General features: G+C 48.5%; 1 protein-coding gene across 1 annotated transcript in view; it reads right to left on the bottom strand.

Annotated features, from left to right (window-relative positions):
* Positions 1 to 17203, bottom strand: part of CBL (Cbl proto-oncogene) — a 32859-nt gene that overhangs the window by 12088 nt on the left and 3568 nt on the right. Inside the window, exons 2-4 of the mRNA XM_032202008.1 lie at positions 15477 to 15724; positions 1999 to 2145; positions 549 to 705 (exon numbers count right to left, since the gene is read on the bottom strand). Of these exons, the coding sequence (XP_032057899.1) occupies positions 549 to 705; positions 1999 to 2145; positions 15477 to 15724 (552 nt within the window). The remainder of the gene's footprint in view (positions 1 to 548; positions 706 to 1998; positions 2146 to 15476; positions 15725 to 17203) is intronic.

Genomic DNA, 17203 nt, shown 5'->3' with positions numbered 1-17203 from the left:
AGTTTTACCTACTATTAATATCCCCGCTGTAACACAAACACTTCTTGCACGCAGAGCACAAAATGCGTCTGCGACATCCTGGCTGTGTCAGTTCAGAAGGGAGGAAGCACAAATTTCCATGCTCCTCGTGCTCCATCCTGAACATCCCCCCAACGGAAAAGAAATCTAACACGAAAGAAAAGGGCGCGAGGAAAGGCAGACTGATAAACTCAGCTTCGCATTTCCTGGCTAACAGAAGTTGTGTCAGGACTTCAGACTAAAAGTGACCTTTGAAAAGGAAAAAGTGATTCACGGGAGGATGCTGGATGTGCCTTGCATGCAGTTGCAATTTATATTTAGACGTTTTCTTCTTCAACCAGAAGTATCAAACGCTTTTACTGGTTCTAACTATTACCAAAACTGGCCAGAGGATGGGGGGCAAGAAGACCAAGTCCTTTACAACATAAATAATGGCATTTTAATGTGTAAAATATGGTTCATCTCGGGAAAAGAGTCTGACCTGAGGCACTAAGGTACATTTCAAGTGATCTGCACTCCTCAGTCCTTACCTGAAACAGTCGCGTGAAGATATCGAACTCAAACACTGAGATGTAGTCGTTGCACGTCAAGTCGATCGTGGACTTCAGGGCCATGGCTTCCAGCCCCGAGCTGATCGGGTGCACCTCGTGCAGGGCTTGACGGAAACTCTTCCAGGGAACGATGGTCCTGGGGAAAAGCAAGCCAGCTGTAAACGCTGTGTGTCTGAGGACCACCACGTACCCACCTCGTGAGCTTTATTTGTGAGCAGACGCCTCACGGTAACAGAAGAGAGGAAAAACAACATCAGCCCCAAGAGATTTACTCACGAAATGTGAGCAAAAGGCTTCTTGGCACTGAGGGAAATCAACAGCCCAGCACACGTTAGCCAGCTTTCTCTGCGTATACACGGTTCTGGGAGCTGACGTCCCTCCCTGCTTTCTCCTTCCCCTTTTTCTGCAGTGCTATCACGTCAGCGTTTGTACGAACCACGGGCTGTACGCAGCACTACCACTGGGTAAGAGTTTCAGAGCAGAGAAAGGAGTCAGCACTAAGCAGAGCCCTAGACAGTTAAAACAAAAAAGCTGCAACTCTCTAACCAGGGATTAACTGGAGAAGTAAGATAACCAGAAACCCAAACAGAGGCTCCTGTTTAAAGGAGTGTTTCCCTTCTTTTAAAATATCAGAGTAGAAACCTGTTGTGAGCACACCTAGCTACAGGTAACTGTGGTACCCGTGAGTAAATATCTCGCTGCTTTTTGTTCTGACTGCTCCTAATTAAACCCTGCACGTGGAATGCCTCAGCTAGAGAGCAGCGCCCAATTCCATCAACTTTAATCCCCCAGCACTGCTGGGGGCACCTCTGAAGCTCATTCTGTCGGTGTTTTATTGGGTACAAAAAACTAAAAGTGACGTTTCAACAGTCTGCACCTACACACACGTTGCTCTCAACTTTCTCCTTCATTCTACCTTAACAGAGCCATTATGCAGACTGACAAAAGTTCAGAGGAACCTGAAGAAAGGTGACGAAGTGATTGGAAAGCCTAATCGGAGGGAAGATGAAAGAATTTAATTGAGTGGCTTAGCTGAAGGACAGCTAATAGTGGGAGCACGGTAGCCTTCGGAAGAAGAAAGCAGATTATTTTGCATAGTTCGTGGAGCTCCCTTAGAAGTTAAGGAATTAAATTAAGGAGAGGAGCATTTAGGCTTAATAAGCCAGGGAACCTCGTGACAGTACCACAGTGTCCTAGGAAAAGTGAAGGACGGATCACTTTGCACATTGAAAACAAGACAGGACAAAGAAGTGGAAAACAGAAAGCAGGAACAATCCTGTACCCCACCCGAGAGAGTGGACCAAATGACCTAATGGGTCTCTCCCGGCATTAATTTCTCTGATTAACCTCAATAACGATTCTTCTGAGTCACCAACCACCACTTTTAGAGGTGTCACATCCGTAACGTCGAGCACAGCCGGAGACTTACTTCTCCCCAAAAGCTTTCCTCCAAAACTCGGCAGCGTCTGCCTTGGTGATCCGGAAGGTGTCCCCTTGGAAGAGGCCGCTGGGGAAAATCCCTTTGAGCTCTGCCAGCATGTGGCTGAATATCAGGGACAACTTGGTCAGGTTACGCCTGCAGAGGATCACAGAAAGAGAAGTTTCTTTTAGAAAAGTGACCGAAATAGGCAGAAACAGCACCCACTGCATCTCCAGAAGCAGCTCAGCCCCAAAACCCTGTCCTACAAGGGACTGCTTTTTGGGTGTTCACCCAGCACCCATCCAGCACACGGAGCTGATCAGCAAGGGCGGCGTTTCTTAGGGCATTTTCCACCACGGCTGCCTCGCAGGACCTCTTTGAGGCAGCCAAGTTATTTCCAAGGCAAATTCCCCCCCGCCAAAAGGAAACAAAACTCAGAGAAAAGGGGTAGGACCCCACAATGCTTGGGGTTTCCTTCCAAATGGGTAATGACCTTTCCCCAAAAGCTGGGGGTCAGGGTGCTGAGCCCAGGGGTGTTAGCAGCTCAAATCAGCCCCCAGCCCCTCTCTTTCACCAGTTCCTCCTGTTCTGCTTGGAGCAGCCCCAAATTGCTCCATCTTGGGCATTTTTCAATCCTCCTTGTGCCAGACGCGCCGTCCCAGCTGCAACACCTACCCCACAACCTGCTCCTGGCCTTTCTGCAGCTATTTCCCCCAGACACCTGGGCTCGGGTCCCCCAGCTCCACGCCAGGCTTCCACAAAACCTAAACCCACCTGGAGGCGACTTTGCTCGCTGTGATATGTGCCCATGTGCTGCGAGCCCTTTTTCCACGCTTCGACCCAGCCCACAGAGCCCAGAGGAGGCTTTCCATGCCCTATAAAAGGCACGTGGGACTCAAAAGCATAAATCACCTCTGCCAGCAGCTTCCCTCTCTCACCCTCGCTTATTCCAACGCGCTTTGTGCTGTGGCTCAGCACCGAGAGCTGCTCAGTGCTCGCAGAAGGTGCCGGCTTCCCAGCGAGGGATCCTGCTTTGTGTTACCTCCCACGTGCCCAACGCCAGCAGACGCCGAAAATGACCCCGAGTGAAAGCACGAAACCACCCGGCCGCTCTCCTGGAGGCTGCTCCACTCGGCAGCTCTCCCACGGACACGCGACGTGTTGGAAAGCAGCCACAGGATTTGGTTGTTTGGCTCCAACACCCCCAAAAAGCTTTCTTTGTTGCTCACCAGGCTGTGTTAGGTAACAGGAGAGGGGCTGTCGGGGAGCCCTGGTGCACCTCAGCCCCAGTCCTGCTTCATCAGCCTGTCCTATGGATCCACACTGGAATCCCTCACCTGCCCTTAAAGGAACTTTATTTAAATACAAATGAAAGCAGCAGATAAGGTCCCGTGTGTAGGAAACACCACGCGAGCCAAGGAGCTGGATGAGGACAGCGAGGTGCCAGCTCCCCACGTGAACGCAGCCGCACCCCAGCTGCTCCCTGACCGGGGAACCCAGCCACACAGCACCCCACAGCGCTGCAGGGCTGAGTAACTCCAGGTTTTGTATTCCTCTTCCCAGCAGCAATCCCCACAGAGGCTCAGGTGAGGAGGCAGAGCCCCAGCTCATCCCTTGGAGATGATTTAATGGTGAGCTCGCAGCCCAGCGTGGCCCAGAAAGAAGCCCAGGGGTCGGGGTCCCATTTGTTGGGGTCCCCTTCTGTCCCCACAGCGCATTTGGCTAAAAAAAAAAACAGAAAAATTGCAAAGCAGAGGTCCCAGCCGTACAGCCCGTTCCCCCAGCCCTCTTCTGGAAGCTCTCACTTGGAGAAAAGGACAGAGAAGAGGACAGGTTGTGGCTGTGGGGGGAGGAAAAGCCGACAGCAGGCTGGTTGGAGTCATTGAATGCATTCACAACTCAGGCAGCAAGAGGGATGGAAGTTGGTTTTACTCAGTTTATGAAAGGGGAGGCTCGAGCTAACAGCAAAAATGCCTTCCCTACACTAACACTGAAGCAATTTGCAGGAATTAAGTTCTGAACCATCTCCGTGAAGGGTTGGTGGGCAGTGTGTGTGCAGCCTCAGCCAGGAAAGGGGCCGTGCCAAGCACCTTGCACAGCACCAGCAGGCCTGGCACCCTTTAAGTTTGGCAGGCCAGCAGCGATGCAGTGCTCCAGGAGGTGAAAAGTGGCTTATTTTCTCAAAAGGAGTGAGCTTCTTAGCTTGAGAAGTGACCATCACTTGGTGTAAATGCAGAGCTGCATCTCTAAATAACAACAGGAAAGCAGGAGCCAGCTTGCTCACACAGCACCCAGCTGCCAAACCTGGGCTAAGAGAATATTTCAACAAGTGCACTCCTTTATTTTAATGAGCCACGTTACACGTTTGTTAACGAAGACACACCAAGTAAACGCTGGCAATTACAGTGACATTTACAGGCTGCACTGACAGACACCCGTGGTTATTGGCACATCAGTCACGACGATGCTGTTGTGTGCTCAGTACCACCAGCAGCTGTCCTCACCTCGTTGCTCCAGCATGCAGAAATAAGCATTTTCCAGAAAATACGGCAATATTTTCAAAGAATGGCTCAATGACCAGAGCTTCCCAAGTGTTTTGAGCCACCAGCAGCCCTCTGTTTCTTACAGACTCCCTTGGCAAACTTGGAGCTGAACAAGCAGGAGCACAAATCTCACCAGTACTGGTGCCCAGAGCTGAGCCACAGGCTGGGAACCGCTGCCCTGGGCACCTGAATGCCCCTGGCTGTGTGTGGGATTCAAACACCCACCAGCCAAGCGTTTTTGGCACCGTTCAACCATCCCAGGGACCACAAGCCACAGCAGTTGCTCCCCTCGCTGCTTGCGAATAAGCCGGAGGCAGCACCTGCAGCAGCTTCAAAGGACGGGCGGCGTGTTTTGGGGCTGGGCTTCGGTCTGGTGACAGAGCAGCAGCCACGGTTTGGGTGGGATTTCCTACGCTCCCCCGAGAGCCGTTTGACACACACGCAGAGCTCTCAGCACCTCGTCAGGTACTGAACCAACCACACATCATGAGGGGAAGCTCAGAAAGCCAACTGTTTTTCCACTCCGTGCAGTCACAGCTGCCCTCAACACCGTGCTGCCTTGACACCGGTCTCGAGGCTGTGTCTTGAGGTGCCCAGAGCTTCTTCATCAGCTCCCCAGGCTGCACAGACGCATTCCTCAGCTCTCCATCCTCCCTCTGTTGCTGTGGTTGTGGTGTTCTGTTCCTGGCTGGCCGTGCTCCATGCATCTCGGTGAAGGCAGGAGCCAGCCGGGTGCTTCCAGCACTCACCCCTCCTCACTGCTGCTCCTCCCCGAGCTGATTTTTCTTTTCCCATTTCCTGGACAAAAGCTTTGCTCTACGTACGGGCTCAGTCTTGCAAAGCCACTACTGGCAGATGGACGGCTTGAATCACAGCGTTGGCACCTCCAGCAGCGAGGCCATTAGTTAAACAGCTTCAAGTGACCAAGTCACCCAACTGGAGCAGGACTCCGACACCATCCTTACCTCGAGGCCACGGGAAGCCAGCACTGCCACTTGTGCCACCGCCAGCCACAGCTTTTGTTTCCTTCCAGCATCTCTCAACTCCTCCCCAGGGCTCTTCACACGCAGCGAGGAGGAGACCACTCCAACCGGGCGATGGATGGGCACAGCACCGTGCCATGTGCCACGATTTGGCACACACCCCACGGCTGTGGAGCTGTTTCACTGCAAGCAGGCTACAAAAAAGCACTGTACAGAAGGAACGAGGAGCTGCAAGAAGACAGCCAACTACAAAATGCTTCATTGGTTTTGAAGTTGTAGTGCACACTCCTTATTCAAGAGCAGGTTGGCAAATTGATTGTGTATTTGCGCTCCTGCTGGCTTCAGTCAAACCTGTGAACACGGGGTCTGCACTAAGAACATTCAGCACCCCTAGGGATCGGCTGCTGGCAGCAGATTCTTCAAGGGAAGCTAGGACTTGAACTCAGCCACACCTCCGTGGCCCTGAAACAAATAACATCGCTCAGCTGCCTTGGTTAAACCCCAAATGCCCCATTCCATACAACGGAGTTGATGTACAAGTCAATTATGACAACTAAGAGGGTACAAAACTCAAATCAGAGCGCCTGAGTTACTGTAAAACCATCCTACTCAAAACTTAAGTGAAGGCTCTTCACATGTAAGCTTGGCTGCTTAGAAGGGCATGACCCAAAGTTGATCTCACAGCAAGAAATGCAATCTCAGTGCACGGAAAAATGACTACGAGCATTTCTTCAAAAAATGCAAAGCACGCTCATTCAGTCTCATGGAAAATTAAGGAAAAAAAAAAAAGCATTAGAGAGGATGTGGGAGGATCTGAGAACTTCACACTAACTCATTGACTCCAAGTCAGGGCTCCTAAAAGCGATGATGACGCAGTTTCTAATTGTTTTTGTTTTCGCAGAATTAAGAGCTGCACCTCGGACAACTCCACTACACCACTTCCTTTCCCCAGAAACGCTACGTTTAGATGGTAAAAGGAGGACAGCTGACTGCCTTGGAAGTGAGACAATTACTCAGACTGAGGTAAACCACTCCGATCGCTGTACTATTCCTTGCTACTGCTGAAAATTTCTATTTTCCCCAAAAAAAAAGTCAGAATCCAAAACTTCTTGCAGCCTCATGGCCCAGTGGCACCCCACGCTGAGCTGCAAACACACCGTAATTATTTCAATAGCAGAGCAATTAATGCCTACTTCTCTGTAAATCCCACATCAACAACTCTATTGATGGATACAACCTCCTTCAGGACCTGGACATTCTTCTCAATATGAGATCATATTAAGTCTCCTAGAGGCAAAAAAAACACAACAGGTTATTTACGTTATTTTACAGGTGAGGCAGCTGAAGCACGGACAGTGCTGGAAACCAGAATTACAGCCGGGGAATTTCTAATCCCCTATCGTGTGCTCAGCACTGCAGAACACCATCCACTAAGTACTACTGCAAGACATCAGAGGAGAGGGTAGGGAACTTTATCTCCTCCCACTTCTGGGGTTATCCTATAATTAATTGCACAGTTACCAGATGACATTTAGGAAACAGGCTCAGTACCATACAGGTATCTGGAAGTATATGCTTCTGACCTTAATAATTTGAAGCAAACAAAAAACCACAGCTTTTGGGTTCTGCAAACAGCTGGTATTTTTTTTCCTGCAACCACCTTCCATATTTGAGTTCAAAAAAGTCGGCTTTTTTAACAAGCCCCCAACAAGTAAAAGGCACGTTTCAGAAACCACAAAGGCAGGAGGTTATCACACGACACATGCTTTTCAGATGCTACCAGCTATGCACCAGACAGCAGCAGTTAGCCTCAATGCGAGCAGCTAGGTGGCTGCACCTGGCTCCAGAAAGCACAACTGGATCTGATATCCGACAACCACACCAGCAAGAAGTTTTCTGTGCGCTCCTCATGTTAACACGAGCCTCCAGCCTGCTCACATCAGCAGCGAGTCGAAACGCTCGCGGTGATCCCAAGCTGACTTGTACAACGCAGACAGCTTCAGAGTCCTCTCTGCACAGTAATCAGCTTTAAAAATAGCAACAACGGAACTACTTTCAACAAAACGTGCAAGACAGGAAGCGAACGAAATTCCATTTAACTATTGCTAGCTCAACAGAAGCCACCCCACAGGGCGGCGCGGGGCTGCTGATCACAGAAGGGTTCCTCCCCTCCTGAAACTGCACAGCAGGGCCAGCAACACAGGGGCTGTGGGGTGAGGCACCCTCACCCCATGTACCCCACAGCAGCACCCAGCTCGAGGCATCGGGAGGCACGATGGCAGCACAACCTCGTCAGGAGCGCCTGAAAACGCCATCTCAGATCCTCACCTGCTCAGCATCTGCTCCAAGCCCATGCTGCTGCTGCTGGGAAGCCTCCCCCTTCTTTTAAAACACAATTACGTGTTATATTCACTGCCAGAAATGCAATAGTTGACTACTGAAAGGCGCTCTCTGCATGCAGTACGCCTTTCCATTCCCATCAGAACCAGTTGCAGCTATAAAGCACAAACACTATTTTACATTTTTAACGAGCTAGATGTCTGTCAGCGTTGGGAGGGTAAAGAAAATCCCTGTTTTCCTGGATTTATGTATTATGGAAAGTACTTAAAAGAAAATACTTACTTTGATCTGATTAGTGGTTTTTAAAGAGCTCAACACATCTGATTAGTGGGGTCTTGAAAGAGCCCTGGGGATCGACAAAAAGGGCGGTCTCACGCCCAGGTATCAGCATCGTTTGCTGACCTGGTAACAGGGGCTACACAGCAAAACCTCCTGGTCATGTATCTGTACCTGGGCTCTTCAGACTGGAGATAAAAGTGTGTATTTCTGGGGCTATGTGCTACAACCGAAGGGAAGGAGGAGGCCCCAAACCCTCATCTCCAGCCCAGGGCAGGCTCCGTACTTGGCATTTGGGCTCCGGCCTCGGCTGTCACAGCGCAGCCTGAGACTCCTTGGAGGCAGCCTGTGAGCTCCAGCATCCCACCCCAACCCACATCCTGTCCAAACACCAAAACTAATGGATTTCAGGACACAAATAATCCTGCACAAACAGCCAGCTCCAGTACAGGCCTGCTCCCCAGGCCGCAGCCACCGGGCCCGCAGCAGATGGCCGAGAGCTGCTGCCACCTCCCCACTCGTAACCCCGGTGTCCCCTCCATGGGTGGCAGCGAGTGACATTGTCCCTACACGTGGGTGACATGTACCAGGGGGCAGCACAGCCCTGCTGTTAGATGGGACCAGGCACTGCCAGCTGCTCACACCACAGAAGGCCCCACCATGACGCACTGAGGGCCATGACCACGGTCCCCTTCCCATCAAAGGAACCCCAAAAAGTGCTGTCTTGGCCCTCGGCACGCAAGCCCAAGAAACACCACACAGTTGCCAAGAAGCAGAATCAGATTTTTGCCAGCTCTGAGAAACCTATCCACGCTTTAAAAAATAATTACTACCAGCTAAACAATGCACTTGGACTCTCAGCCACAAAAGCAAGTCCGCAGAGTTAGCCTTCTGTACAACTCCCCAAGTCTATAAGCTCTGAAAGCAAAGAAGCTGACAGGAATAAGAAGTTTACTTCCTTGTTGTGCAGTGATCTGGAAGGTTACCTTTCCCCATAAACTGATTTTCAAGATAGTGGTCCAATTCGATGCAAACAAAACTAAAATGGCTATGAATTTACACCAATTATGCTAAGTCTTATCTGAGTTCCATAATTATCACCTAAACCAGCAATTGAAAGCCAAATTAAAGAGAAATAATTTACATTCCACTCTCCAACAACATTTAAATGATAATGAATTTCTTCTTGGGTAATAAGCAGTTAGTTAGTGTTCATATGCTGGAGCTTGGCAAGGAAACCTTTCTTGTGGGCAGCTTTGGAGCCTGTTCTTTTCTTTAAGATGTTCTAATTTAAATGCAGATGTAGACTTCACCCTGATGGGTTTTGTTAATAAAAAAAAGTCCTAGCTGCATGAGGAGGAAGTGACAGAAGGAGGACTCGCATGCACCACTTGAGTTTCGTATTCTGTCACATCTTTTTCGCTGGACAGAAGTGTGTCTGTTAGCTCTCCAAAATATGCACCCAGAGCACTAACCTCCCCCAGAGGGCTTCCCTAGTTCACGGCATAACACAAGTCTTCTCCAACTTTTTCTCTTTAAATTCCAGCATTTTTTTTCCAAGTCATTCTTCATGCATTTCCTTCCCCTTCAGCGATACGCACGGTCATTTCCAGTAGGCATTAAATATTGGTCGCTTTTTCCTGTGTGAATTAGTAAAGTCTTCATACTGGAGCTAGAGAAGGATACGAAATCCTGCTGAGCTAGCATCCCTTTAAGACTGCTGTCAGAAAGACAACAGCTAAACACAGCCTAGCTCCCCAAAACCGTCTGCATTTCCACGTTACATGGAGAGGGCTTGTGACATTCCCTGCCTAACCCCATTTTCTCCTCTGCGGATACATGAATTTTGTTAACAGTTTGGTTCCCGAAGCATGCCAGCCGAACGAGCAAAATAACTCATGCTATTTCCTAAACATCCAGTCTACATCCTGAGTAATGACTTCTCCTCAGCCTTTCACCTACCCCCACCCTCCCGCTTACATAACTGCGTTCTCATGTGGAAACGCTCGCGAGGGGCTGACCTTATTTAGAAAATAACTTCTGAATTTTCCCTCGTAACAGGCTGTGTTAACATCCTCGGTAGAGCTGATTCCATGGTGAAAAGGAGGTTCTCCACCCTGATTCATCCTCTCTGAAGGAGCAGAGGATTCCTCTCCCAGTCTCCTCCCAGCAAGTTATTTTCCTGCCCTGCCGCACGTAGTGTAAATAATCTAGGTACAAAGCTGCAAGGAAGCTGCTGCTGTGAGTAATTTCTGTAGCAGGGCAAACTGACACATGGCAGCTCCTCTCTGCAAGTAAGGGATCCAGACAAGTAAAAGCTTTCTGTAGTAGAAACAATAAAAGGACAACCACCGAGTCCCTAAATTAAACTGTAATCAAGAGTTCAGGCAAGTTGAGCATGGTCAGAGTAGTGCCACAGCACTGTCAGTCAGTGGCACTACTAGCACACTGCAGGAAAAAGATATGCATGTTCAGCCAGTTTTTGTTACTATTATTTATAAAGTAAACTCAAGAAACTCAGAATATTTACAGGGGTCACAGAAGTCCCATTTACCACTGTAGGCAGCCCAGCAAGCTACTCAGGGCTAAGCTCGGGCACCTTTCTCCTTTGGGTGCAGACCTGTTAATTGTCCTTTACAGAATTCCTTTTACTGCACTGCTTCAGCTACACAGGCTACAAACATCACCTCTGGGTGGCTTTTTATTTATTTTAAAGTGACAAGTCTCACGTGCCTCGTGCAGCACTGTGAATCCATAAAGAATCCAAGCCAACGGTTTCTGAAATGTTTGTGCTCCTCCAGAAAACCTGCTACTGACTGAATGACTTACCTTTGGCTCGTGGCAAACATACAACAGAATATTAAGAAGGCTTAACTCCTGAAATACCCCTTGCTTCCAATCCCCAGCCCTGCAGATGTTATCATTTGGGCCTACCAGATGCCCAAACCTACAGTCTGGTTTTCGAGGGCACGCTGCCATCAAGCAGGGCAACCAAAACAAGCTCCCAAACCGTCAGTGCTCTGCAGAACAGCACAGTGCCCCCACCAAACAAAAGCTCTACTCGGAAGTCACCACGTTGAATCATATCTGCTTGCCTACTCGGTCTATAAACAGAAACAAGAAGTTACCACATGCACTCAATTAGTCAGGAAATGCACGCAGGGCTTTAGAAGCACCCTCAGCAGCGTTAATTTTGAAATAGAAATGCAAGTGAGCCACAGCAGAATTTGAATAGCATCTGTCGAGCTCTCCTGATACAACAAGCAGGCAGGTTCCCTTTGCTAAAATCGCAGGAGGAGGTCGTGCAAGCTCACAGCAGTTTCTGGGGAAGGCCTGGACATCAAAACTGCAGGGCTGCAGAGCCAGCGAGGTTGTTGCAGTCCCAGGAAAAGAAATCAAGCCATCGAGTGCTGCTGGCGTTGGAAGGCGTGCTAACGGTGATGTTAGCCACAACAGGAGGCTGCTTTCAGCACAGCGACTGTTAAGGTATTACACAGGAGAGCTGCATTCACTTCTAACAGCCCCACGATTGCAACAAGGCTGAAATTGAAGGAACAAAGACTCACCCACATCCGCGAGCGCTCACACGAGCCTCTTCGAGCCCTGCTCTCAGCACCTCTGCCTCTCTGCTCTAGTTTCAACATCAGAGGGGAACACATCCAGGCCTCTGCTCCTTGCAAATACACCCTGAAACTTTCAACATGCAAACGCAATCTTATTTGAACTTCTGGGCTTTAAATTAAGCCTGCCTTAAGCTGGCACCAACCAGCATCCATCTTACACTCCCACACAGCCTACCCAAAACACACAGACCACAGTGTGCCGAAAAACTGGACACTATGACACACATCTTGCCGCTATTGCAAGCTCTTAGGGCAGCACAAGCAGCTACAGGACACGATGCCCCGCAGCCCTGCTCCACTTCTGCCTTTGCCCACCGTGGAGGCACAGGCTGCAGAATCGCTCAGAAGAGGAAATGCACCAAGATTGAGACATAATAAAAATAAAAGCTGGATGCTCGAGTGATTGAGACAAACCTGATCCTACAGCTGAAGGAGACCTCGCTCGTTTTTAATGGCTGGTGTGTTTGCTAGCAGCAAACACCTGCACAGCTTGCACACTGGTTATGCAAACGTCAAAACAGAGCGTTTTCTCTACAGCAAGAGACCTCCGGGGGAGGAAAACAACAGCATACACAACAGGAAACAAACTGAATGCTAAATCTGGAAGACAGGAAGAAAGAAACTTCAAGGACAACGGGAAAAATGTCAGAAAGTCAAGAAAAAGCGATCATTCGGTACACCAAATTAGATTTTTAAAGGCATGTTTTCAAAACACTGCAGACTAACATCAGCAGTAAGCTCACATAAGATCAAGAGCAAAACAGATTTTTTATATACACATAAGCACACACACAGGCTGCCATGAGTATATTTCCAATGAATACCAGATTCAAGTTATATTTGTTTGCTCTACGGGCTGCTGACAATCTTCCAGAAAGTTTCTCCCACGCTTTGGATATTTGAACTCATTCACTCTTACAAGCCAAAAAAAAAAAAAAAAAAAAAAAAAAGCAAGTTTTCCTTCAACTCCTAACAAGGTGAGGAAATCTGTCAAGCTTCTTCGCTTGATTATAAACATTTTAAATCTAGAGGTGCACTTAGAGCACCATTTCTTTTAATTAAATTTAAGAAGAAGCAAGTGAATAGCACTTCAAGTCATCAGGCTCCAGGAGCCCACGCAAGCAAGCAGCCTGATGCTGGAAGTGCTGTAATGAGCAGATTCCTAGCCGAAGCAGAAGTGTCATCCTCGGTGCAGAGGTCTCTCTTGAATCAGCATATGATTCAAATCCACAGGCTACCCTAACCTCTTCCTTTTCTACAACAAAATTAGGGAATTGAGAAAGTTACCGGAGTCGTTACCAGCACCAAAGGCTGAGACACCCTGCTCCTGGGCCAAAACACTACCTGGTGATTCCCAGGCTGAGCAAAAAGCAAAGGAAGATGGAATGAGACTAGCTGGGATGTGATTCTGATTTCATGCTTATGTTTATACGTCTCACCACAGTCGCTTCCCTGGTAAGCTGTTTATTCACAAACAGCACAGTTAGAAATCCCCCAAAGCCCCCCTGCCACCTCTGCCAGCAAGCATCCTCCACTGGAAGCCTGTTTAAGCTCACTGATTTGGATCCTCACCCTCCTTTTTTTCCAATTATTTTGACTGCAAAGTGAATAAGGAGTTTTTTTTCCAGGGTGATTGAACTCTCCTGAAATATTGCTCCTTGCTTCTCCCTGAAATAACGTGGGACAGGAGGCGAGGTGTTGGACTTGCTGACAGGGCTGCCTATCACTTGCTCATCGGATGTTCCTTATTTATGGTCACAACACACACACAGCTGACCAGAACAAAGCTCACAGGCAAGGGTTTCACATACCCTCTTAGCCTATTTCTGGAGGCAACAGTCAGTGTTTGAGAAAGTAACATCACCTGCGTTATATGGGAGCAATACACAAATCCTAAGTGATAAATGCTCCTTGAAATACTCCAGGAACAACCTGTTGCACCGTAAAATCATTGTCTGAAGCGACAATCTGTGCTGTCACCATCTCAAAGGACAATCCAATAGAATGCCCAGTTCCAGCAGAAGCCCCAGAGATCAATTTTAATTGGTTTAATCAATGCATTCCCAGTAAAAAGTGTTTTTCATGCTGTAGCTCACTTGGATCTGAGCGCAGGCACAAAACCCTCCGTCATTTTCCACTAAATATTGCCTCGTCCCCAAAACAGAGCAGGCTCGTGTGGTCTTCCCCCCATCCTTGTTATATCCATGATCTTCTGTAATAATTATTAAAATTCCACCTAGCACCATCGCCCCCAAACTCACCCAAACTTGCAACAGATGCGTGAGGAGCCGGCTGTGTCTACAGAAACCACATTCTCCCCAAAAAGGGGAAAAAGAAGCACCCGCCCCACACGTCCACCCCTTGTGTTTGCACATCACGCCAAAGCCAGTTCCTGAAGGCCTCGTACAGAGAACTGAACTTCTCGTGAAAGAAGCAACGACACCGCACCACGAGCTGCATTTCCACTCCCAAACCCTGCCTCAAACAAAGTCGAAGAGGAAGTCCACGCTCACAAAGCGACGCTAGGCAGCAAGGCAGAAAGATATTTATATAGATACATCAAATCTTGATTCATTCTTGAACAGTGGCGGTGAGAAACAAGGCAGCACCACCAATGACTTCCATACCCACTATCACGGGCTTCTGGAGCTCAGCATTACAGAGCAAGCTACAGGGAGTTCAATGCTATAGCAGAAACATGTGCCAGCACTTCTTTTTTCTTCCCCCCCGAAGTAATTCAAGCAAGTAGTTGCCAGGGCGTTAACCACATACTCTCCCCAGGGCAATTACGCTCAGCTACTGGGTTGTTTTCACTTTTTTTTTCTCCTTTTTTTTTTTTCTTAATTCGATGCCTACTGCAAAACCCTGAACGGAGTTTAAAATTACAGGCGCATGCTTTGTATCTCTGTCCATCACACCCGGCTGCCAGCAGTTAGGCAAACACATTGGATGTTGGATCGGTGTTTCCCAGAGCTTTACCCTTCTCCTAAGTCACCCGAGCTTTGCTTTCCTTAAAGCTAAAGGAAGGAAAGCAGTCGAGCACAGAGCAGTGCTCATCAAATTCACGCTATTTTGAACCAAGCGAAGCTTATTTCCAAACACAGTTGCAGTCTCCTTTTCCACCCACCCATTTCAGTGAGCACTCTTCACCTTTAAGATATGACTGCTGAAAAAAAAATGCATTTGCAAGACTGCTCGCACCCTTAAAAAGCAAGTTTTCAATGTATGAAGGTTTGGGGGTTTTAGCTCAATGCCTTCTTCCCACAAATTGAGGTTCTTTTACTTCTTCCCTCTCTGTTGGAAACAGTTTCTAGAAAAAGGAAAAAAAATCCCAGGAAGCCTGATGATTCCTTTGGTACAGATAACAAAGTATTCTTCTGCTTCCAAAAATGGCCAGAAAGGTGATTCTGAACCTTACCAGCCTCCCTCATGAGGCATTCTCTATGGAGAATGAAAAATACGTGCAAAACCTTTCCACAGCACACCTGATGGTTCACATGAACCAAGCACACCTGAACCAGACAACAGCCGAGGCTACGCAGGCTCTGAACACCTACTCCACACTCTGATTCCAACGTAGCTAAGTATATTTTACTTCAAACTGCACGTTTAGCCTTAAATTCATCCCAGGTCTGCTTTGAGGGGCAGACAAGACGCCGTTCAGCAGCCATCTCCCCAAAGCGAATTCACACCGCGGGTATCTGAAACCATTTCCCCATTACCTAGGCTGAGAGTTCTCCTCGTACATCCGCTCCTTCCCTTCCTTGAAGAGGCTGATGGTCTGCTTGGTTTTCTTCATCAGGTTCTCCATGAAGACCCGAAAATACTCGTTTTCTCCCAGGGTCTCCATCTTCCCCTCGTAGCGCGACAGGATGGTGCGGAGGTGCTGGTAGGTGTCAGGCAGCAGGTCGAGGATGTAGGGCGGGCTGTTCTTCAGCGCCAGCTTCGGGTTCTGGCACAAACGCACCACCTGCGGTTAATCCACAACACTCATTTTTAATAAAAAAATAAAAATCGAGCAGCAATCGGTCACTTAAAGACAGCTTGTGGTTACTTACGAACGCAGCACACCAAAACTCGCTCCCAACAAGCTGTGTTGGGTGCTCGAGTCCAGATGGGGAATCCAACCACTACCAAACCCACAGAGCAAAACCCCCAGCACACAGGTAACTGCTTCACGAGGCTGCTTTTCACCCCACCTCATCATAAAAAACAAAATTCAAGAACATGGAGCATATCGGGTTTGTAGTGGCACGGACGTCGCCGACCACCGGTGCGCCCAGGACTTGCTGCCACGGGCTCTGAGCACACCCCTGAGCAAAATTTCACCTCAATAGTGCAAGGACCACGAGGAACAAGAGCTTTTTGGGGATAATTATGGCCATCAGGGAAAGGTGAAGGCAAAGGAAATCTGGGCAAGAAGGAGAAGGAAGCCACAGCATGATGGACACCGTAGGGGAAAGCTCGGAAAAAATTTGAGCTCTTGAGAACTTGTGTTCCCTGTTCCGCATCAGCCTGGCTTCCAGTAGACAAATCTCATAGAAAAAGGGAATTCTTCACAACAATTTGTGCCTTTTTTTAAAAAAAACGTAGCATATTCACAGCTCTTCTGGTTAAATAATTAGGGTAAAGGGCTATTGGCTGACCATGCCCTGCCTGCTCTTGGCGCACAGCTAAATATCTAACTTCTCTTCCTTCCCAGCCCCAAGTTCTCCTTTTTTTTAAGGCAGGCAGATCACATTCTCAAAGAACCTGAATACGTCAACCCAGAGCCTCACCATCTAAAGAGAATTGTTAGGTTCACTGACAGAATAACTGCATTTTTAGGCACTCGTGCATCCTGCAGTTAAGGTGTAAATCACAAGAATATTGCTGCTCAGGCCTCACAGGCAAATCCAGATCCAAACTGAACTTAATGTAGGTCCTTGATGGACACACCAACAGCTCAGGGTACGAAGTTTATGACCGGGGAGGGTAGAAGAAGCCTCTTCACCATCCACCACTGCCAAAATTTTCTATTACCTGCCATGAAAGACAGCGAGAGAGACCTTCAAGAGGAATTTAAGGGACTGGTTCCCTACAGGGCAGGCTTAAACGCCCACTTCCCTTAAAAACCTAAGGGGTGTTGGAAAATGGAAGTAATTTAGTCCGAAAAGAGAAGTTCAGCATTTCACTCTGTCATTCGGGGCTCGTGCAATAAGCAACCTCGTGGGGTTTGGCAGCATCTGATTAAAGCAGTGCCCCTACGAGAGGGGATGGAGAAGGGAAGGGCAGCAGGCTGCTAAAAATTGAGCAGAAAAATAAAAAAACCTGCCCTTTAGGGAAGTCCTCGCCTGGAAAAGCCACCCCAAGCAACACATCCATCCCCTGCGTGAGGCCAGGGCCCTACACGGGGCAGGCAGATCCCAGCCGAGCTGCATTTTGGAGAGCAAAACCCCTTCTTGCAGCG

Source organism: Aythya fuligula, chromosome 22 (assembly GCF_009819795.1).
Source record: "Aythya fuligula isolate bAytFul2 chromosome 22, bAytFul2.pri, whole genome shotgun sequence".
NCBI classification, from domain to species: Eukaryota; Metazoa; Chordata; class Aves; order Anseriformes; family Anatidae; genus Aythya; species Aythya fuligula.
Note: the sequence above shows the minus strand (reverse complement) of the source record. Positions and strands in the feature narration are given on the sequence as shown.